The sequence below is a fragment of the Eretmochelys imbricata genome, chromosome 4, assembly GCF_965152235.1.
Source record: "Eretmochelys imbricata isolate rEreImb1 chromosome 4, rEreImb1.hap1, whole genome shotgun sequence".
NCBI lineage: Eukaryota > Metazoa > Chordata > Testudines > Cheloniidae > Eretmochelys > Eretmochelys imbricata.
In genome coordinates this window covers 36316326-36340567 of record NC_135575.1, presented here as the reverse complement: position 1 = coordinate 36340567, position 24242 = coordinate 36316326, and the positions used below count along the sequence as shown (strand labels likewise).

The following is a 24242-nucleotide window of genomic DNA, read 5'->3' as shown; positions in this document are numbered from 1 at the left end:
GCGGATAGAGAAAGGCAGGAGCAATAAGAAGAGACCAAGAAGGAGAGAATAAAATGGGGAATAACAGAAAATGAGAGCAAAGAGGCACAGTAGGTAGGGAGTGAGAATATATTGGGCCTTCACAGTAAAGACAAGAAGCTTGAATTTGATGCAGTAAGAAACAGGAATCCAGTGAAAGGGTTCACAAGGGGAATAACTTGGTCAGAACAGCAAGTTCCATATTTTTAAACAAAAAAAGATATTTTAAAAGACAAAATACTTAGGTGTGCACATTACACTGGGATTTCCTCCAAGCGACCTAAGGTGCAGATTTTAAGTAAGGCAGCTGTTGCGCTCAACACTATTTGGTGGCTCATTCAGGACCTAATTTTTAAAACTGTGCAGCAGTGAGGCACGCAATTGTCCCTACACAGTTCTAATGACCAAGCTGCCATTGACTCAATTTTGCATGCCAAGCCATATGTTCGAGACCCCTAAGTGTAATGCTTCATAGGCAAGGGCCAGACTTTAGGCTTAGATGGAGTTTACCGCCAGCGCTGGGCTCCATTCTCATGCAACCCGACTCTAAGAAGATCTGGTCCCGGCACGCAAGGGGCCACTACCAGCCTCATACCGTCCACGGGCACCTCTTAACGGTTTCATGCCCTCTTGAACTTAAGAGGTGCCCATGGACGGTGTGAGTCCGGCAGCAGCCCCCGGCGCGCCGGGACCGGGTCTTCTTGGAGTCAGGTTGCTTGGGAATGCAGCCCAAAGCTGTGGTAAACTCCATCTAAGGCTAAATACTGGCAGGAGACCGACAGTTAACAAGAACCATAAGGGAAAGTTGATCCAGAATTTAGGGACACTCAGATGAGCATGGGGGCAGAGGGCTGATCCACAGGGTCTGGGTTCAGTACACTAATTAAAAATATAGGGGCCAGGTCTGAAATTTCCAGCTGGCTCCTGCCCCCTGAAATCTCCCAGTTGCTGGTGGGGTTTGGATCTGGGCCAATGATATAAAACCAAAACCCCAGTTACTGCAGGGAGGACCTGGTTGGATTTTTGCTGGTTTTCTCCCCACCCAGCTGGAGGAGGACAGCCGACTGGACTGTACAACCCCGCTGACCACACCAGGGGCTGGGGAGAGCCCGGCCGGGGCGCGCCCCCCGGGATCCCATCCGCCCGCCGGGAGCCGCCCGGGGTTGCCTGGCGCGGGAAGGGGCGGCGGCCACCGAAGGAGGGAGGCGGGCCCGGGGCGGGTGGTGCAGGAAGCGGCGGAGGAAGACGACGAGCCGGGCAAGGCTGCGGCGTCTGTTAAGCTTCGGCTGGGGGGGCCGCACTTGGAGCCTTTCTCTGGGGCCATGGCGAGCTCCAAGCAGCAGCGCATCGGCGGCAACTCCGGTAGGGCAGGCAAGCCCGGCCCGCGGGCTCCCAGCCTGCGGAGCACCCAGAGGCGAGCGTGAGGCGCCAGCCGGCGCCCTGCGGGGACGGCGGCAGGGCCAGGGCTGCGCTGTTTCCCCTGGGCTCTGCGGTTGGGGGGCGGCTGAGGCATCGTCTCTGGGGGCGCAGGGGGAGGGTGTCCCCCCTCCCGGGCAGGGGAAAAGGAACCTAAACCCCATAGTTCCCCCCGGGGGAGGGGGCTCCCTTTACTGCCTCTCTCTGCAGAGCTGGGGGTGTCTGGCCAGGGGGGCCCTGCGACCATCGGCCACGTCTCCTTGCCCTTGAGAAGGGAAAGTGAAAGGCGAGGGCGCCCTTTGTCTCCGGCCTTTGTCCCTGTCCTTTGTCTCCGGCTCTCAGCCTGGGGCTCCTGCCTCCCCAGCAACACACACAGCTGCTGCCCAGGGTCCCCAAAGCGGCCGCTGCCCTGCTGTGGGTTATTGTGGCTGCGGGTGGCAGCCCCTCAGGGCAGGGATCTGCTGTTCTTTGCTACACTCAGTGCTTAATCTGTAATGAAAGAGGTGCCCCGGCCTCAAGCAATTTTGTTTTACTTTCATAACTGATGTGGCAAGGGAGAGGTGCTGGGGCTATGAACTGCCAAGCCTAGGGGTGCCAGGGTTTAGCCCTGGCAAGCCCAGGCACGAATTAAACCCTGGTTACACTGCACCTATTCTTGCAGTGCCAGGCAAACTAGTGATTCATAAACAGCTGCCACCTTTGGTTGGCAGGGTTTCAAACAGGATGCATAAAATGCCCGATATCCACTACTTATTGATATTGGTCGAAGGAGCCAGAGGTAAATTCTTCCCATGCATACATTGCACATTAAATTAATAGGATGGGCAGTAGTACACTCTCCGTCGAACTAGCGTTTTCTTAAAATAAAGCAGGTTTGCAAAGTATGACCCCTGCAGTTATTTATAAAGGTGATTTAACCGTGCTTTTAAAAGTTACTTTATTTCTCTTGTAAAGAACAGTGTTATTTTTAAAATTTATAGCATCTCCTATAATACCCTGTGCATGTAAAATAGTGCTTAACACATGCATAAGTATTAACCAAAAATCAATTAAAAAGAAGTAGAACTTTGCAATGACTATGCTCCCAGACCTCTTCCCCAACCGTCTTTTCAGAACTGGTATTAGTAGTAGACTGCACAAAAAGATTGTTTACAAACCACCCCCGCCACCCAACCAAACAAAAAACCCCAACCAAACAAAACCCCTTCAAACTTCAAAATATTTACCAGTTATGCCATTGTTACAGCTGTATAACCCCAGGTGGACAAACTTATTTCAGCGTAAGAGTGTCTTTTCCAGTTTAGCTTAACCACCTTCCCGAGCAACATATGATCTTAGCTCAAAGAGCCAAGAAGCGAAAAAAAGACTAAACTGAAAAAAGACACTCTTATACCAGAGTAAGGCTTTGTTTATACTACCACTTTTGCTGGTAAAACTTTTGTTGCTCACGGGTGTAAAAAAAAAAACACACCCCCAACTGACATAAGTTTCACCTGCAAAAGTGCTGATGTGGACAGCGCTGTGTTGGCAGAAGAGACTCTCCTGCCGACATCGATAACGCTGCTTGTTGGGAGTGGTTTAATTATGCCCTCAGGAGAGCTCTCACCTGCCAACAAAGAGCGGCTACACGGGAGACCTTACAGTGGCATGGCTATAGTGGTACAGCTGTGCTGCTGTAAGGTCCATAGTGTAGATATACCCTAAGAGTGTTCACTTGGGGAATGATACCAGTATAACTATATCTGTTTTAATTCACACCTTATCTTATTCCAGAATAACTTTCCCATGTAGACAAGCCCTTCGTTTGCAGCTAACTGAGTGGGTACACAATAATGATGGTTTTTTATTTAACACTGTATGTATTTTAGGAGCACCCCTCCTTTTAAAACAAAGTTTGGATGGATTGGGGTGTGGTTGCTTAGTCCCCCGTGCACCCTGTGGCATACCGTAGCATAGGCTAAAGGGCAGCATTGGCACTGCAGCCGATTCAGAATGAGGTTGAAGAGAGTGTAGCTAGCACTTTGAAATTTGTACCCATGCTGTCTGATACATTGCCCTCTACCCACACTACCTGCTTATTGCCATTGCAGGTACACTTACTACAGATACACAGCTGGCAGTGTACTCTAGCAACCAAACCCTGTCATAAGGCTACAAATATTTCATAGAATCATAGAACTGGAAGGGACCTCGAGAGGACATCTAGTCCAGTCCCCAGCAGTCAAGGCAGGACTAAGTATTATCTAGACCATCCTGACAGGTCTTTGTCCAGCCTTCTCTTAAAAATCCACAGTGATGGAGATTCCACAACCTCCCTAGGCAATTTATTCCAGTTAGGACGTTTTCCCTAATGTCCAACCTAAACCACCCTTGCTGCAATTTAAGTCCATTGCTTCTTGTCCTATCCTCAGAGGTTAAGAACAATAATTTTTCTCCTTTCTCCTTGTAACAACCTTTTATGTACTTGAAAACCGTTATCATGTCCTCTCTCAGTCTTCTCTTCTCCAGATTAAACAAACCCAATTTTTTCAACCTTCCCTCATAGGTCATGTTTGTAGACCTTTAATAATTTTTGTTGCTCTTCTCTGGACTTTCTCCAATTTGTCCACATCTTTCCTGAAATGTGACACTCAGAACTGGACACAATACTCCAGTTGAGGCCCAATCAGCGTGGAGTAGAGCGGAAGAATTACTTCTCATGTCTTGCTTAAAATTCTCCTGCTAATACATCCCAGACTGATGTTTGCTTTTTTTGCAACAGCATTACACTGTTGACTCATATTTAGCTTGTGATCCACTATGACCCCCAGATCCCTTTCTGCAGTACTCCTTCCTAGGCAGTCATTTCTCATTTTGTATGTGTGCAACTGATTGTTTCTTCCTAAGTTGAGTACTTTGCATTTATTTTTATTGAATTTCATCCTATTTACTTCAGACCATTTCTCTAGTTTGTCCAGATCATTTTGAATTTTAATCCTATCCTCCAATGCACTTGCAACCCCTCCCAGCTTGGTATCGTGCACAAACTTTATAAGTGTACTCTCTATGCCTTTATCTAAATCATTGATGAAGATATTGAACGGATCCGGACCCAGAACCAATCCCTGCGGAACCCCACGCATTATGCCCTTCCAACATGACTGTGAACCACCGATTACTCTCTGGGAATGATTTTCCAACCAGTTATGCACCCACCTTATAGTAACTTCAACTAGGTTGTATTTCCCTAGTTTGTTTATGAGAAGGTCATGCGGGACAGTATCAAAAGCCTTACTAAAGTCAAGATATACCACATCTACTGCTTTCCCCGCATCCACAAGGCTTGTTACTCTGTCAAAGAAAGCTATCAGGTTGGTTTACGCAACTTGTTGTTGACAAATCCATGCTGACTGTTATTTATCACCTTATTATCTTCCAGGTGTTTGCAAATTGACTCCTTAATTATTTGCTCCATTATCTTTCCGGGTACAGAAATTAAGCTGACTGGTCTGTAATTCCCTGGGTTATCCTTATTTCCCTTTTTATAGATGGGCACTATATTTGCCCTTTTCCAGTCTTCTGGAATGTCTCCTGTCTTCCACGACTTTTCAAAGATAATTGCTAATGGCTCAGATATCTCCTCAGTCAGCTCCTGACACATTGATTTATGCCTGTGCCCGTGCCCATAGGAAAGAGGGAAAAGGCATTCCTGGTGTTAGAGGAGGGCCATGTTGTAAGTGAATCTGCTTCAGATGAATACCGTTAGCTTGTGATGCAGTAGACAACCCCTGGCATTCAACTCATACCCTTGAGCAGTCACCACCCACATGTTAAGAATCATTAACTATAACATCCCAGGTTGTTCCCTTCAAGCCAGTCATCTGTTTTTCTTCACTAACTGAAACTACTTTCATTAGGTACACATTCCTACGTAGCCTCTTCCCTGCAAGGAGCTCCACAGAGGTGCATCTTTGCCGAGCTCCTTGCAGGATTGAGGCCATAGTGTATAGAGTTCCTAGGTTACGTTCTATTTTCGAACAACATTTTGACTAGCCACATAATATCTAATAGTGATTATTTTAACTACTGATATTTTTCAGTTATAGCATTGTTATGAAGTTTCCTTTTGTGTGTGAGTGGAAAGGAATGAAGTGTGTCAGAGGCAGAAGGTAGGATAATGGGAAGCTGATACAAAATGAAGGAAACTGCCTCAGGTTTTCCTGCCTCTTCCACTCCTCACCCCCAAAACCCCCTGGGTTCTAGTCCCCCTGTCTGCCGCTGGTTATCACTAGCCTCTCCAAGTTTCCCAGTCACTCCTGCATCTCACAATCTCCTGATTCTGTGAGGTGCAAGAGGACAGACTCCTATAACACCCTACCAGCTGCTACTGGGCACCCATAACACAAAATAAGTTACCATTTCTCCCTGGCAAGAAGTGTCATTCATGGAGCTACACAAAACTTTGTAGCAGTATTTTGTCCTAGGGAAAGGTGCATTGGGTTGGGCACTCGGAGATCATAAGTTTTAGTTCTAGCTCTTCCAATGACCATGTACTTGGTCAGTAGAAGAGAATTAATATTTTTACAGGTGGTCACTAACTGTGTTCTTTTGGAGTCTGATTTGCGCAAGGACTGAGTACTATCATTGATTCAGTTTCAGGTATGAAGACAGATGGTCTAGTTGTTAGGGTGCTAACCTGTGATTTGAGGGAGCTGGGTTTAATTCCCTATTCTGCCACAGACCTTAGGCAAGTCAGAGGGTTAGATTCACAAAGACTTATGGTCTAAATCCAATATTTAGGCACCACCAATGTTCTCTAAACCACTGTGCAGTTGCTGTCTGAAGTCCCCTAAATGCCTAAGTTTCCAGCAATAGACATGTGCAACGCTGCTTGAGGAATGATGCCACCCCAGCTCATTCTTAAGCCCCAGTGAGATTCTCAAACTAACCATTCCCCCTTATCCCTACCTTTCCAGTGAGGGGACTGATCCAGTTAATGGTCTCAGAGCATGCATACTGGTTCAGGCCCTGCACAAAATACATCCAAAAGTACATGCTTGTTAATCTACTCAGTAGACCCATGGTTAGGGCACTTAGCTAGGATGTGGGAAACCCAAGTTCAAATCCATCTGTCTGATGTGCACAAATACTTGAATCGAGGTCTGCACATCCCAGGTAAGTATCTTCCTGGGTATTTGTGGGGTGGATGTTCCTCTCCCAGTCTTTCCTTTGGAGCGGTTACACCTTAAATATTTTTTGGAGCAGGGCCTTGAACCTGATTCTCCCACTTCCCAGGTGATGGCCAAAGCACTAGGCTGTAGAGTCACTCTGTTTCTGTGGCCTGGTGATATAGGAGGCCTGAGTTCCTCCTTTCAATTCCCTGCTTGCTTTGCAAACAAGATCTTCCCACATCCCAGATGAGTGCCCTAACCACCGGGACATGGGATAGACTGAGCTAGAAATACCCCACCACTGCTTGTCCCTGGCTGTCTTTTGTGCAGGGCCCTAACTGGGAGGCATTCTCTGAGAATATCTACTGGCTTGGTTCCCTTTAAGAGATCGTTTGAGAATGCCACCAGGTCTTAGGTGTGACTAGGACTTCAAGCAACTTGGTAGCACCAGCAATTCCCATAGGAGAAAACAATCTAGGCCTCAGTAAATATACCTTTACCGTGTGATTGCAGTCATTGATGAGTGAATCCAAGGATTCACTTAGAGTTAACCAATAAGGAATATACAGATTTGAGTATCAGTGAATTTTGAAAGGTATATTGTCACTTCATTTGGTGCAAATTTTAGATATTGTAAAAAAGAAACTTTTAGTATGGGATTTCAAAGGAGCCAACAGAAATTTAGGTTCCCAGATCCCACTGAATCCAATGGAAGTTGCGTACCCCTCTAACTCCCTGATGTTCCTTTGAAAAATACCAGCTTTACGAGACTTATGACCAACAGAACATTTTCATTAATTAAAAATTTAGAAACTTTAAAAAAAACAACAACCCAAATGAACAGTTCCCAGCAGTGTTTGCAGTCCAAATACTGTAGAGTTTTTCTAATTGAGTATGTGAAACTCAAAGTAAAAATGACAAGAAACTGATTAAACAGAAATGAAATTAAGAGCAAGCAAGAAGTCCTCTTTATTTTTCTTTAGCCTGAGACCCAGCAAACAAAGGGTATCTTACCTCAGTCAGATAAAACTCAACACACAACATGGCTTACTTCAGCATAAGACAAGTCCTTTGGCTCAGCTATTCTCCCTTGAAGCTTATTTGTGTCAAGCCCCCTGCCTGATTCTTTCTTTCCCTTTTCTGGAATTCATTAATTCCCCACAGCTTGCACTACTCTGCATATCCCATCATTATGCACATGTAGCGGTGGCCCTTCCTAAAGAGGAAGGTTAACTTTTCCTTGTCAACACTGAGATAGGCCCAATACCCCGATCACAGAGACCTTAACTATGTATTTGCATACTTAGGTATGTTTTTTGGGAGAGGTTGGCAATTAAGTGGGAACTTAACTTGGAAATTCCAAGTTAAGGAAAGACAGTTTTTAAAGGAAACAATCATATTTTCAAGGGTTGGGTGTACTTTGGCTGAAGTGATACTTTATCAGCCTTAATTCCAGGTTTGCAGGCAAAAACTATTGTGAGTCTCATACACACACACTCTCTGTAATAGTTCTTTTGTTTAAGATTCTGAACTATGTCATTACTGCTAAGTTTAGCTGTGTCTATGCTAATACTTTTCAGCACTTCTCCCATCATTAGTCTAGCACCCTTGGTGCAGTTCTTCTGGTGGTAGCCGCGGTGGGCTCTTGCTAGTGTAGACAGGCTACAGGTGTTTTCTACACTGTTCCATCTAACCTTGACAGTTAGACAACATGATGGTAAAAACACTGGCAACTGGTCTACACTAGCTTTTCCACCATTGTTGTCACCAGTGGAGCTATACCTGTGCGAGACCAGTAATAGGAGAAGTGCTAATGTAGACAAGGCCTTCATGACTTGATTTCAATGGTAGGGTACTGATGGGGCCACAAAGGGCAAAAAATAATCACAAAATTTAACAAATGTGGTCCGTCATAGCTCAATGTTATGACTCCATTCATTTGATTTATTACAGAAACAAATTATGAAAGGGTGTGAGTTGTGTAGTATAAAAATGTGCTCACATTTTCTTTTTTGCAGCTGATACATTGTATGTTATGACAGTAACATTGGTGTGGTGTTTTCAATTGCAGGGCAAATCCAGGTGGATAGTGGGCCTGCTTTAAATACCAAAGGTACAGTAAAGTGTATTACTTTCATAAAATGGCAAGGTTAAAAAGAATAGTGTGGGCTGTCACACTTTTGGTAATATGGATTGTGAGATATCTTCAGATCTATGGAGACACTAACGTATAGGTGGGAGAAGATGGGAGCAGGACATAGTTGACAGCTTTATCTTTAACATCTTTAGAACAGTAGGTCCAGCTCTGTATTCCTTGTACACTCAATAGTGTTGTTAATTTCAGTAGGAGTTTTGGGTGTACTAACACGGCTGATGTACGTATTCTATGCATTTTAGTAGAAGAAAGGGTGTGAGTTGTTTGCATGTTTTAGAATTTTTCTGCTAGTTGGATGTCCTAATACCTACATCACTTACTAAATTGTTGAGCTAGCCTCAAAGAAAATGTTTAGTTTCAGGCTGATTGCATCATGTATTTAAAAGAAGTGCCACTATGTGCTAGAAATTAAATAGTGTATACAAAAGCATGCACAGTTTTTGCATGAAATTACAGAGGCTGTGTGTTAAAATAACCAGACGGAGAGCTTGTCGTTTGCATATGCAGTGTCCATGATTGCTGATATACAATTTATGCATCTGCATTTTTGCAATTTTAAAAATCTGGTCTTTGAGGGTCACATGTTTAAGAATGGCCTCCAAAAGTAAACCCATATGATTGTGCACCCCAATAGGCGTTAATGCAAATCAGGTGATTTCATGCCTAATTATCTGGCCTGTGCATGAACTCCTTGTTTATGTTATCAAGTGTACTTTACAGATTGTTGCACATGCTCTACATATGAGTCCTTAAAAAAGATATGCTGGAATGGATTTCCAGTACTATCACTCATACGTGGTAGTAACGGAACCCCACCAAATAAAGTGCCGGAATGGCATTCTGGGGTGATGTAGCATGACTCAAGCCCTGATTTAAGTTTAAATTCGAAAATCTCCCACTGCCTAAGATATCAAATTTTCTTTTAACAACTGGGTTAGTAATTCAAATACCCTTTGGCTCTCTTTTTGTTATAGATGGAGACCAAAACGTCACAGAAACAGATGCCCTTGAGAGAAGGTAAAGGCCTATATTTTAATCAGAATGACTAAAGATGGTAATGGAAGAGAGAGAGAGATGTGAATGTGAAACTCAAAACATTTATGACTTGGGGTTTTTTAAATCTTTGGTAAGAGCCCAAGCTGAGTACCCAAGAAGGCCCCGTAACATTACAGAACATGTGTATCAAACTCCTACATATCACGTTGTGGCGGTTCAATACAAGACAGGACACGGCTTTAGGCAAGCAAGCAGGCTGGTCTGCTGATGGGATTGCCCCTGTCAGCTTTTCCACCTCTTTTATTTCTCTCCCCCCCTGCGCGTCACATACCCCAGCCGACCGCAAAAGGCATCAACAAAGGAAATAATATGACTTTGATTAATATTCCTATTTACTAGCCTCTATCTACTACAATCTTTATTCTCAGGCCTTGAGCTTCGGCCGAGGAAGCTTCCCACGGCTGATGTCCTTATTTTGACTTCCCAGATGGTCCATGTTTTAAGGTCTATGTCCTTGGACAGAACAGAGCAATGTGTGCATTGCTCCTACACAACAGTCAGGGTGTGCCCTGACTGTTTCCAGGTGCATGAACACTACATGAACCCTTCATCACTGAAGTAGTAGTGTTCATTATTATTTTATTATGGCACCACCCAGAGGCCCTAGGAAGAATCAGAGTTCCTCAGTGCTGGACAGTGAACAAATACATACAGTAGGAAGGAGACGTGGGCTAAATCAGGGGTTGGCAACCTGCGACATGTGTGCCAAAGGCGGCATGCGAGCCGATTTTTACTGGCACACTGCTGCCAGCTGGGGTCCCGGCCGCCAGCCCCACTCAGCCCACTGCCTGCCTGGGTGAACGGAACCCCAGGCCAGCAGCGGGCTGAGTGGGGCCGGTGGCCAGGACCCCGGCTGGGAGGAGCCACCGGACAGAACCCCAGACCAGCGGCTGGCTGAGCCGCTCAGCCCGCCGCTGGCCCTGCTCAGCCCGCTGACAGTCTGGAGTTCTGGCCACCGGCCCCTTGATTTTTACTGGCACGCTGCTGCCAGCCAGAGTCCCGGCCCCACTCAGCCCGCTGCTGGCCTGGGTGAACAGAACCCCCGGCTGGCAGCAGGCTGAGTGGGGCTAGTGGCCGGGACCCCGGCTGGCAGGAGCCAGCGGAACCCCAGACCGGCAGCGGGTGAGCCGCTGCTGGTCTGGGGTTCTGTCCGCCACGCTGCTCAGCCCGCTGATGGTCTGGAGTTCTGGCCCCTTGCCAACCAGGGTCCCGGCCCCCGGCCCCACTCAGCCCGCTGCTGGCCTGGGTGAACAGAACCCCCAGCTGGCAGCAGGCTGAGTGGGGCCAGCAGCCAGGACCCCAGCTGGCAGGAGCCGGCGGAACCCCAGACCGGCAGCGGCTCACCCGCTGCCGGTCTGGGGTTCTGTCCGCCACCCCGCTCAGCCCACTGATGGTCTGGGGTTCCGGCCACCACCCCTTGTCAGCCAGGGTCCCGGCCATCAGCCCTGCTCAGCCTGCTGCCAGCCTGGGATACCAGCCACCGCCCCCGCTCACCTCATTGCTGGTCTGAGGTTCCAGTGACCGGCCCTCTGCCAGCCGGGGTCCTGGCTGCCAGGCCTGCTCAGCCCACTGCCAGTCTGGGGTTCCATTGAGGAGCCCTGTAAATGTAAAATTACTGGCACGCAAAAGCTTAAATTAATGAAGACTTGGCGTGCCACTTCTCAAAGGTTGCCAACCCCTGGGCTAGATTCATGAAGTGAACGTAGGCATTGCAACACTAACCTCCTTGGCAACCTGCTATCGAGTAGAATTCATGGTCCGAAGTTAGGTACCCGGATTTCCCACACAATGCATGGGGGGAGTTAGATTCCTAAGAATGGGATCCACTGGAGCCAGCAAGCTGATTTAGGAGCTACCTAAGCTAGCCAGGAGTGAAATGCAGAGGAAAGGGGTGTGTTTAGGGCCCAGATCCACAAAGGAATGTAGGTGCCCAAGTTCCTGGTTGAGGTGCTGCTGTGATCCACAGACCCCCTGCTCAGCTGCTGCCTAACCTTGTAGGCACCTAAATTTACTTGGTACCTAACTTTTGCTGTAAAGGTCTGTTGGTGCAGTACGTCTCTGTCTCTGAGCGTGCGTACTGCTGCCTTACTCCAGGCATCCAGATGCCAAAGTACCAGCATGATCCTCCAACCAGGGAAAGACAGTCATTCCCCAACCTCTCTTGCTGGTGGGGTCAACGTAGTAGAAATACTCAGAGCATGCCTACCAGATCAGGCCCCACTTAAAATCCAGCTGGAGGATGAGGAGGTGGTGCTGCTACTCTTACAATGTTCAGCCCAGTGGCTGGTTAGAGCACTCGCTCAGGATGTGGGAGACCCAGGTTTAATTCCACCCTCTCTGCCTTGAGAGGGTGGAGGAAAAAAAATTGAACAGGAATCTCCCACCTCTCAGGAGAGTGCTCTTACGACTGAGCTATGGGATATTCTGGTGGGGGTCTCTCTCAAGCTCTCCTGTTGAAGCCCTTCCGCTTTGTATAAATAGGTATAGTCACTAGGACAGAGAGAATGATAATTACTCTCTAGTCTGGTAGAGCATTCACCACTTCTCTCTAGCCCAATAAATATTTATTTATGCAAAGTGGAACAGCTTCAACAAGAGTGACTGAGGGAGCCTACTTCAGAATACCCAATAGCCAGCTGGTTAGGGCACTCTCTTGGGAGTGGGGAGACCTGTGTTCAAAGCAGGGGGCATTCAGTCCTGGTCTCCCACATCCCAGGTGAGTTGCCTGGCTATTGGGCGTAAAGGGACTAGCTCCTCATCAGTGCTGTGAGTGGTGCCTAAATGTCAGAGTTAGGCCTCTAATTCCCCTTCTGAATCTAGCTGAAGAATCAAAACATTTCGTAAATGTCAAAATGAACCATTTCTACATTTCCACATTTTTTTCAACTGAAGCAGTTCACAAAGTCAGCATTAATTTGCCAGAATATTTTGGTCAATCCAAATCTGCATTTTTTTCAGTGAAAAAAGTTTCAGCTGAAAAATTACACCCAGCTCTTAATATGCATGTGTGCGAACACACACACACACACACACCTCACTGCTGCCACTTCCCCCATTACCTGTTTTGGAAGGTCTCTTTGTTCCTAGTGGTGGCTCTGCCCCCAGCCCATGAAAAACAGGTGATGCATGTCAAGTGTAACAGGGAAAGGAGACACAACCAGCATGGAACTGCGTGGATGTCACCACAACACAATTCTTTTAGAATTGAGCAGTCATTTGAAATTAGGTTAGTGCATTAATTTTTTTAAATAGAGTATTTGTATTTTAAAAGGATTAAAGTAAAAGGTACGTTCCAGATATAACTTTATGGAGGAGGAAAGGGAACTAAGAAATACAATATGTGAACAACAGGCACATATTGCACGTGCAGGGAAACAAATTGTCTGAAAAATACATACAATAAAGGAACAAAATTTACATTATATTAATGTCCACTCTATGTTAAGCCCTTTCCAGACATGTCGCGGCTGGGAGGGGGGGCAGGTCTCTGCTCTGAGGATACTACAAGCTAAAGATAGAAGTGACCACTTCTAACCATTAGAAAAATTCGGTGCTGGAACAGCCTTCCAAGGAGAGTAGTGGGGGGCAAGAAACGTAACTTGTTTCAAGACAGCTTAATAAGCTTATGATAGTATGATAAGATTGCGCACAAATGGCATGTGGCCCTTCCATGACTGCTATTAGTCAATATCTCCAATGGCCAGAGATAGGACATTAGAGGGGAAGAACTCTGAGTTACTACAGATAATTCTTTCCAAGATGTGTGTCTGGTGGGTCTTGCCCACATGGTCAGGGTCTAACTGATCATCATATTTGGGGTCTGGTTTGAACTAGAATAAATGGTGGATTTGCTGTAACTTGAAGTCTTTAAATCAAAATTTGAGTAACTTAGCCAGAGGTTATGGGCTTACTACATGAGTGTGTGGATGAGATTCTGGGGTCTGCTATGTGCAGGAGATCAGACTAGATTATCATGATGGTCCTTTCTGGCCTTAAAGCCTGAATCTATAAACAAAGTTGTTGCTTTTTTATGAATCAACTTGATTTACTATAACACTACAGCAGAAGTGGTCTTTCAGAGGGACTTAAATGTGGACAGGGTAGAGACTTTGCAGATGAGCTCAGGAAGGTCGTACCATTCATGGGGGCAGTGTGTAAGTGATTAATAAAGAAGAAATACAGGGGAAACTGTGCCCAGAGCCAGTTCTACAGCTATTGAGATGACATGCAAGAATTCCATATGTCCTCATACCAGCCATTTTCACAGACTTCATTCAACACCCCTTCTCCAACCATTAACCCACCCATCAATTAACTTTTCCCCTCATCATCTTTTTTCCTGTTAGATAAGATCCAGGAACCAAATGGCCCTGGTTATATGTTTAGAACAGTCCACAGCATTTCATTGCAAGTTTGTTCTGCTTATAAGAACAATTAGCATATATATATATTTATACATATATGGATTATGGGCTAGTTAGACAAATGCACATACAATATTTGACATATTACAAATACATATACTACAAATGGTGGGGACAAAGTGTGAGAGAAAGTTGCTCCTTCTAGCACATAGAGGCAGCAATATAGGGAATAGCGGCTGAGAAGCAGCCTCCAACTATGTCTTTGTTTACTGAAAACACGCATGGTCAGTCCTAGGGTGCCAAGTGTGATAGCCCAGGCTGGGTCACACTGCCCTACAACTGGCTCTAGTCATGCTAGCTATTTTTGACAGGTAAGTATTTGGTTTCAGGCCTTCTCAAGTGGAATGTTTACTTTTGTCCTGATTTCATGGGAGAAGTTGTTTAAAACATTGCATATGCTTCCTAGTGGGTATTTGGAAATAGCTTTTTAGTATGCATCTCAAGTTAGACAGGGATCACTGTTTCATTCCATAAGATAATTTCTTTCTTCAGTAGATTCAGATAAGTTGTATGCACCAAATATTTATGGCTGATATTCATGTTTTTTTTAAACTGTGGCCTAGTATGTAAATTTATCTTTTAGAAGTCCACACCATCGCTGCTCAAGTGATTTGGAGACTATCGCTGGTTATACCCGACAATTTTCCTACTGGTGTAGGTTGAATAATTAAGGGGAAGAAAAATGCCCCATCTTTTTCTGCCTTTTTTCCCTGTCCTGATTTTTGACTACTGAGCACGGTGATTCTAAGAGCAGAAATGCTGAATATTACAGACTTGTAAGTTAGTCACGGGTATTAAGGACATTTTGATTTCATCTTGCTTGAGTTATTTGTCTCGGGTAAGCATGGACGAAAATCTCGCTCTGTCCCACCAGCATAAGAAACTTACATCGCAATGTTGTCTTCAGAAAGTTATGTGACTATTTAAAACTGCCATGTTCATGTTGCATGTGATTCAGTAAACAGTAACTTCAAACAAAATTCCAACTAGTGCACACTTACATTATCGAAAGGGGTCTGCTCTATAACTTTTAAAATAAGAAGTCTGGCTAAACTGTGAAACATGGAGAATCAGTACTGAGTCCAGACTCCACTTTAATTTATCATAATGTGCCTAGTTATTGCACTGGCAGTTGTCTGTCCTGGAATTCAACAGATAATCCAAGCAAACAATTAAAGTTACAGAAACAGCTTTTTAAACTCAGAACTTACTGGCCTTTATCTACTGCAGCCAGTTCTTTAATGAGATTTTTGAATGACTCATTTAATGTGCCCCAGGTTTTCAAATGTGACTTTGGGTACCCAACATCTCTCATCACTCTTGAAAATCTTGGCCTCTGAACATACGTAGGTGAACTAATAATTATTTATTTGTTAATTGAAAGGCATGTTCTCTCTTTGTAACAGCCAGCCATTTGATCCAGAAGCACAATACAAAATGAACCACAGGCGAAGAGGGGTTGCTTTAATCTTCAATCATGAGCAGTTTTTCTGGCACTTAACACTGCCAGATAGACGTGGCACACTTGCAGACAGAGACAATCTGAAACGCAGGTAAGATGATATTTGGCTGCTTTATAGAAGGATACTATTTTTAGATAAGTTAAATAAAAATATGCAATTCAAAGTGATTTGTCATGAAGGTTATATAAGCAGCTGTAAAATAACTGATTTCATTGACATAATTGTGACTGAAAGATTTTGCACAGTACCCCATGATAAAAAGAGTTAAATGCTTGCTTCTGCTCCCTTTGAAATAATAGGCAGAACTCCCATTGATTTCAATGGGGACAGGATCAGGCCCTGTGAAAATAGTCTTCCTTACCCTGATGGCTGCCTGTACCTCAGCAGTCTAAGTGGTGATCTTAATTTTTAAAGGATTTTTAGTATTGTGTAACTAAACAAACAATGTATTTTTCTGTCTCAATATGATGAGGGGGAAAATAGAACACAAATATTTTCATTGGTTAATACAGAAAAAAGATAAACTTGATTGTAACGTCACAAACCGGTAGGAAGTGCCGGGAGAAAGGTAGAGTACCTGAAATTACTTTCAACTCATTTTTTGTAATTGACTAGATTTCAAGCTGATTGTGCCCATTTAATATTGCTTGGCAACATTAATTCATCTAATATCCCTAATGCATTCAAGCCAAGTGATGGTTGGACGCAAGTGTCTACTGTTGAGATAGAAGTTCTAAACATGAGATTCTTATAATTGTGCTGCTTACGGTAGGAGATAAATTGACTTTTGTTGATTCACATCTTGCACTTCCTGTGATTCACTAAACCAGTAACCAGTTTGAGTAAGTGATGTGAAGTTCAAATCTGTTTAATAACTTATGCTGTCCAATAGCAGAGTAGTTCAAGGTCAGGTTTGTAGGGTAAACAGATGTGCTGTATGATACAATTTCAAAAACTGACTGAAAAGTTAAGGAAGTTAAGAAGCCTTTATTCCTATTCACTTAGCAAGTACACGTAGTTCTAGCTGCTTGCAGATGCAAAATAGGCAACTGCAGCTTTTGGGACGCAGGACAGCTCTGTTCCAGGCACAATTGTGCTGTACATCCGTATGTTTCTGTGGCTAACTCAAGGAGCCAGTATAGTCTAAGCTTAGCCACATGCTATTTTACAACAATTTAGATATGCAAAGAGGAAGGGATATGTGACTTATAGAAAACACCCATGTCTCCTAGCACTAGTTGTCGTCCGCTGTGGAGTACCAACAAATTTCAGACTCTGCCATCACTGACAATATTAGATATAGAGAGACATGGTAGTTGAGGCGTAATGTTTTTGATTAGACCAACTTCTATTTAGTGAGAGAGACAAGCTTTCAAGCCACACAGAGTGCTTCTTCAGGTCATCCCCAGACTTGAAGAAAAGCTCTGTGTGGCTTGAAAGCTTGTCTCTCTCACTAAATAGAAGTTGGTCCAATAAAAAAATATTACCTCATCGTCTCTCTAATATCCTGGGACTGACACAACTTTAGCTACGCTGCATACAATATTAGATATAGTAATTAGAAACACATGTCCCTCAAAAGAATTGATAGCAAACCCACTATTCCATTCACAAGAAATGCAGTTCCATAATGAATTTTGTTTTAGCCTATGGAACTATGCAACAACAGCATATCATGGATTGAGGAAATGAGTAAAAATGGATAAAGCACCCAGGCTAGGCTAGCATTGACCTGATGTTTATAAAGTAACCAGTTACAAGTGTAGTAGATTAGCACAGAGCTCACAAGGGAAGTGGCTGCACGTATTAACCGAACCAAAAGCTTAATACAGGGAGGTGGCATAGCACAGCATCAGCATATTTCAGGGCATGATTAAGTTTTTATATTCTGTTTATATTAAATTTCTGATTTGATAGTATTATAACCCTTCAAAAAAAAGTCCAAAATTGTCCAGTTTGGCTCATAGTTGCCTGAAAATGAAATTGCATTTTGGCAAAAATGGAAGTTCTACTTTATTTCGCATATTGGTTGGTTTTCAGACAGGTCCCTGAGGGAGTACCTCCATTTGTGTTTTCTTTTGCTCTTAACAGAATTCCTATTTCATGAGAACGCCTTCACTTTATAAATGACTTTTTTTTTGTCCTGTGCATCTTTAAGACACCCCTGGGGATCAGGTTTGGGTACCATTACATAAACTAACATGAATATCTATTCTCTCAAGGAAAAGGTACAGAGTTCTAAAGGGAGCAACAAAAGTGGTGGCATTTTTAGCATAACTCAAAAAGGATACTTATTAAAACATGTGTGTTTAATGATAGTTTGACAGAGCTTGGATTTGAAGTCAGATGCTTTGATGACCTTAAAGCAGAAGAGGTTATGCAGAACATTTATGAAGGTAGGAGACCATGTAGTTGGTATGTCTTAGTCTGCTTGCAGGAGAAGTTCTAGATAACAGTGATAGAGAAATACATTCTTAAGACAAGTTCACTGTAACCTGAATTGTTTCCCTTCTGTGATGAAGTTCCATAACATAAAAAGACTAAGGAACAGAAAATATGTAATTTTATACCGTGGTATCTTCAGTTGTATTATATTGCAAGCGTTGGAATTCCCAAGATGCATCTATGACCAACAGAAGTAGTGTTTACTAAGCATCTCTCTAAATTCCAGTTGACTGGAGCCTCAGCTTGTATGGATCAGTGTAGTTCCAGACTTCAGCAGAGCTATGCTGATTTACAGCAGCTGAGACTCTGGCTCAACATATCTCAAATACAACTGATTTGAGATTAAATGGCTAAATGTGGTCTTAAGTGGACTAATGGAGGGGTGTTTAATAAATACTGTAAGCTTGCGTAATCATCTAAACACAGTTCCACTATTTTAGTGTCAATGGACAACCACAGTGATGCTGACTGCTTTGTGTGTGTGTTCCTGAGCCATGGTGAAGATAATCACGTTTACGCCTATGATGCTAAAATAAAAGTTCAGACAGTGACAAACATGTTCAGAGGAGACAACTGCCCGAGTCTAGTAGGAAAGCCTAAAATATTTATAATTCAGGTAAGATCTCTGTTCTTGAATTTGTGTACTTTTTTCCCCAGTGGCACAGAGGACAGGTTTTTTTGTGATAACTTCTTCTCATGTGGAAAAGGCGGTGGTTATTATGACACTTCCAAGAGGCAGCTTGCTACTACCTGCCCTTAGTGAGAGGAAGTCTTGTCTGTGGATCAGCTTCTTGTCTCCATCAGCCTTTGGCAACACATGCACTACCTCTCAGGCCTCCAAAGTCATAACTCTCTCTCTCTCTCTCTCTCTCCAGGTTAATGATAGGCAGATTCCAACTCCATAGTCCTCTGAGCATCCCTCTGGAGTGCTCAGCCCATTCCGCTGCATGCTACTCAGATTCGCTACTCCCAAAGCAGCTTACTCAGGTCAACTAGGATCACCACTCTGCTTAACACACAGCAGTTAGAAATGTTTAAAGTGAAAACAAGAATAAGTTCATCATCAAAGAACAGAGATTCAAATAATAGAAATTAAGACTATTGAAAATAAATGGTTACATATAAAACAGTCATAACACACTTTGTCGAGCCTAAACGTAACTCATGGGACATTTCCCGGTCTTCTACATGATAGCTTACCCCAGTGCCTTTTCCCAGCGTTTTTCAACCAAGCTGGCTGAAATCCCACTTTCAAAAGATCAAGACTGCAGCTTGTCTTCATGTATTGAAGGATGCTAGGGTCTCTCTCTGCACTCCCAGATATACCAGATGAGAACTTTGATCTTCACCTCTTCTGAATTCTCTTCAAGCTCTTCATTAGCATTTAACTCACTATACTAATAAACTTTTATTGTAAAACACACAATGGTCCACTAAGGAGAAAAACTTCTCCAGACAGGAGGCACTTGTTTCAAGACATGCTGCTTTTAGCTATAAGGCCTAAAACATATTTTTCAGCATTATAATATACATATTATATATAAAAAACATCTTGCAATGATTGACATCCAGTGTGACACAGCTTTAATCAGAGACCCTACGTGACATCTTAAAGTGAACCCAGGGGATCCCTGTCTCTCTATGCCCTCTACCAGTTGGCTTCAAGTAGTCTGTGGGTTAAATTATGTAGCCTGGGTTGGAAAATCTTAGCCAATGTACAAAAGCATTTGAGCATCAGTTACATTGGATTTTTTGCTATGCTAACTAAAACAGGAAATAATTGTGTAATGAAGCTGCCAATGAGTCACAATGGTAAAATTATACTGATACATGAAAGCCAGCTCAAATCAAGACTGTGTAGGATAGATGGCCAACAATTGTCCAGCAGCAGACACCATTGCCATCATTTTTTGGGGGAAGAGAGTCAGTGGCCTCAGCTCATATTTTTAGGTGACCACAACTGGTACCTAGATGCCAGACTTAGGAAGGCTAAAGACTGAATGGGCAAATTCCATGAACTACATCTTTGCCCCATCAGATGGTTCCCTCCCAGTCAAGGATGAGGTCCCTTGGCCTGATGCTGTGGGGAGTTTGTACTGCATGACCTGTGCTTAACATTTTTGTGAAAAAAAAACCTATATTTGGAGCTTGATTAGTCCTGCACTATGTTGGCCTCTCCTGGCCTTTTAGCAAAGGAATTATTTCTTGCTCCAGTGGGGTCTCAAATTGGCCGCATAACTCAAGATGAGTGACAGTGGCCAGAGCCTTCAGGAAGTGAGTGGCCTCCATATGCAACAATCCTGTGCAGACCTGGCCGCAATTTAAAGCTGCCATCCCCTGGATGAACCACTTTATAGCTCCTGTCCTGTAGGGGTGAAACCTCATTCAGACACAGAGTCCCTGCAGAATTAAATCTGCTGTTAATCCAGCATCTTATACTGAGAGTAAATCCACTTTGGATTTTATAGAAGTAAGAGCAGCAAGCAGGGGAGAAGTTCAGTATCTCAACTGGAAAATTAATTATTTAGGGGCTCCTACTAATGTAGACTCACGCATAAAACAAAAACTAGAGACATAACCTAAAATCAGTTCCACCCTTGCTTTAATTTACAATGCAAACCAAGTCATTAGTCAAAGTAGTACTGAACCCCTTGAAACTTGCATCTTATTGAGTCCCCCACTCTGCTTCACTGACAATGCCAGCCTCATGCACCTGCGTCTCTCACAAGGGTATTCCCACACTTCTTTTCAAGCTGCTACTTACACACAGAACACTCTCCTTGAACTGATCTGTAAGGCTACTCCCTCTTCTCCTTCCAAAAGTAGAGAATAGGTCAGTATGGGGTCTGCTATGCTTTGATATTTCTAAGTTGGTGCCCGGCCCTATTAAACAGCTTGCTCTACCAATGAAAGCCTCGGGGACTTACAAGTAGGACAAAAGGTAGTTCTTTCTGAACTTAGTTACATAAATTAAGACCATCTAAACAAACAGGAAGCACTTCTGCTTTTAGAATTTTGTTCGGTGAGGGCTAACTGTACTTGGCTGATGAGAGGATTCAGCGCTTTTTCTCCTGCTAGGCATGTAGAGGGGATAAACACGATGACCCAGTCATTGTTCCGGATGCAGTGGACAGTATTGTAGACCAGTCCAAGGTCAACGAAACTGAAGTGGATGCTGCGGCTATATATACTTTACCTGCTGGTGCAGACTTTCTGATGTGCTACTCGGTTGCAGAAGGTATGTTGTTATTTTGCACTTAAGTTTCTAGCATCTAACTCCTGTTTTACTAAATGTAGTAGGCTTGCAGAGTTTCTTCGTCACACAATCAAAACAAGAATTCAAGTTCCTTAAACTCGCCACTTTGCATGTCTGCTTTAGTAGTGGTGTCTCCTGCACATGGGGTAAAGACTTAAGAATAAATGAAAATATGCCATCTAACTTGCAATTTTTAAATGACTTTGTACCTCAAAGCATACTGATCACATCCCTATCACTGAGCTACCTGTCAGGAGGAAATATTCTTCTGCACTTCTAATCTCATGTCATTTGGATGTGATTTCTTAAACCTCCTCACACAGGTGGGTGCCCTTCCCAAACCATCTCATTCCCAATCCTGAAGACTCTCCTGTAATTCACCAGAGGGGGAATTTACAGAACTGTTTCTGCTACTGAATCAATATTGCATTCAACTTAACATTACCTGATGTTGGAAGGGTATACAAATATTAATACAAAATCTTTTTGCAAAATATTGTATAAAGTCAAATGGCAAAATTAATCACGAACATGCAACTCCGTTGTCAGAAATGGAGTTGCACCCATTATAAGTTATGAGGAGAGATTAAAAGACTGGGACTTTTCAACTTGGAAAAGAGACAATAAGGAGGGGGGCTGTGATAGAGTTCTATAAAATCAGAATGGTACGGAGAAAAAGTATTGTTTATCTCTTCATATGACACAAAAACCATGGGGCTCACCTGATGAAATTAAGAGGCAACAGGTTTAAAACAAACAAAAGGAAGTACTACTTCACACAACACAGTCAACCTGTGGAACTCATTGCCAGGGGGTGGTGTGAAAGCCAAAACTATAATATGTTCCAAAAAGAATTAAATAAGTTCACGGAGAGAAGATCCATCAATGGCTATTAGCCAAGATGATCAGGGATGCAACCCCATGCTCTGGGTGTCCTAAGTCTTTAAATTGCAAGAACCTGGGAGTGGATGATGGCATCGATCACTCACTTGCCATGTTTTGTTCATTCCCTGTGAAGCATCTGGCAGTGGCAACTATTGGAAGACAAGATACTGGGCTAGATCGACCATTGGTCTGACTCAATGTGGCCGTACTTATTAATCCCAGGTTAAATTTGATTATGCAAACTTGCCAAAGTACTGTTTTTATCTCTAACATCTGAGTACCCAAGACAGCATAAATAGTGCAGAGACGTATATCTAAAACTTATCTGCAGTCCATGAACATGACTGGCCAGAAGTAAATTGTGATATTGTAAGTTATTAACTGTGGCTTCTAGTCTTCATTTAAGGTTAAATGGAGTCCTATGCTCTTATTTCCCAATAGGTTACTATTCTCATCGTGAAACTCTAAATGGCACCTGGTATATTCAAGACTTGTGTGAGATGATAAGAAAGTATGGTTCTTCCTTGGAGTTCACAGAACTTCTCACTCTGGTTAACAGGAAAGTATCTCATCGCAAAGTGGATATCTGCAGAGACATTAATGCAATAGGAAAGAAGCAGATTCCTTGTTTTGCCTCAATGCTGACTAAAAAATTGCACTTCCATCAAAAATCAAAGTAGATAGGCCCATCTGAGAATGGCATCTTATTCAGATTCACTCCAAAAAATGGAAAATATCTTCATCACTTAATCTTGTAGTCTAGATCACTGAGTGAAAGGTTGTTCTCTTGTTCAATAGTTTATAACATGATTTTCAATGTAGCTAGAGAACTACACAGTTATTCACATCATGCATTTTCCTCAACAGGACTATTTACAAAAATGCTGGGATCAAATTTCAGGAACCATAATTTAAATATTTTTTAAAAATCTTTCTATATTAGAAATTATTATTTTGTTCTAATAAATCAGCATTGCAGCAACAGCAGTCTCAGGGAATTTTGGGGGAAATAATTGTAACATTGATTTCTGTGTAATAAAAATTTTAAGGTGCTCAGATCCCGTGGTAATAAGGGTCATATAAGTCCTAAGAGAGAAAGCACTTTTTAACCAATTTTTTAAAATGTTCTGACTTGCACTTGAGTGATACCTTGTCTACTTTCTAACTGCATTATAGCATTTTGTAACTTTTTTCACAAAACTTTTAAAACTGCATTAGACTATAAAAGCTGTTTTTTTCTTGCACTGACATTAATTTATAGGGAGTGCAGCTAAGGTATGTTTGTAATTTTTCTGTATCTTAAAAAATATGTAACACCTACAACACATTAAAATGTGCAGTGTGTGTTTCACTAGGCTCCAAGCATGTGTGATATTTTGCCTTTAATTTTAGGGGAGGAAATGAACATCTAAGCAGCACTGCTGTGTTTGGGTTCTTCCTTACTAGATCAATACCTTCTCTTCACTTAACTTTAAAGAACTGCTGTAGTTAGAAAAATGACAGCATGGGGTTCCATTTATTATCTCTCTAATTTACACAATAACTATAGTCAGTTCAAATCCAAGAGACCTACCATCAATCAAAAAACCAAACAAACCAAAACCACTGATCTTTCTGCCTTTTACTTCATCAAGAATAGTAAACTCAGGTTGCCAAATCTTTTACCTGATAAATTTATTCTGCATTATTTTAAATATCCTTTTAGAAATTTGGAAGTCTTCATTGCTTGGTCAAATATTTTCACACAATCTTTGAATATGGGAAAACAACATCTTTAAATAAAATGTGTATTTAAATTTATAGTACCCTGAACACTGTATGCCAAACTTTATATTACTGTACTAGCACCCTGAGTTTATACTAGTCAGGAGAGCTATGTACAAATATGTTCTTCAGCCCCCTGAAGATGAGCATACACTAAGAATTAATACGCAATACAGGCTGAATTAAGAAAACTACAGGTGACTGACTTGG

The 24242-nt window shown here is 43.0% G+C and overlaps 1 protein-coding gene across 3 annotated transcripts; it reads left to right on the top strand.

Annotated features, from left to right (window-relative positions):
• The first annotated feature begins 1250 nt into the window (after positions 1-1250).
• On the top strand, positions 1251-23619 carry CASP6 (caspase 6). Of its 3 annotated transcripts, none has more exons than XM_077815138.1 (9): positions 1263-1380; positions 3208-3244; positions 8656-8697; positions 9714-9756; positions 15626-15772; positions 18002-18078; positions 18568-18743; positions 21206-21365; positions 22710-23619. In XM_077815138.1, exons 5-9 carry the CDS (start codon positions 15657-15659, stop codon positions 22946-22948), a joined length of 768 nt encoding a protein of 255 aa, XP_077671264.1. In that variant the 5' UTR covers positions 1263-1380; positions 3208-3244; positions 8656-8697; positions 9714-9756; positions 15626-15656; the 3' UTR covers positions 22949-23619. The 3 variants fall into 3 exon arrangements, with proteins under 3 accessions (XP_077671263.1, XP_077671264.1, XP_077671265.1); XM_077815139.1 differs by having other exon boundaries at positions 3208-3252; XM_077815137.1 differs by lacking the exon at positions 3208-3244 and having other exon boundaries at positions 1251-1380.
• Positions 23620-24242: the final 623 nt, after the last annotated feature.

Bases quoted from the DNA above. Each gene is read 5' to 3' on its own strand.
- CASP6 (XM_077815137.1), top strand. From the start codon at position 1,341: ATGGCGAGCTCCAAGCAGCAGCGCATCGGCGGCAACTCCG. The intron at 18,744-21,205 runs GTAAGATCTCTG...TTCTCCTGCTAG, and splicing joins CTAAAATATTTATAATTCAG to GCATGTAGAGGGGATAAACA. The intron at 21,366-22,709 runs GTATGTTGTTAT...ATTTCCCAATAG, and splicing joins GTGCTACTCGGTTGCAGAAG to GTTACTATTCTCATCGTGAA.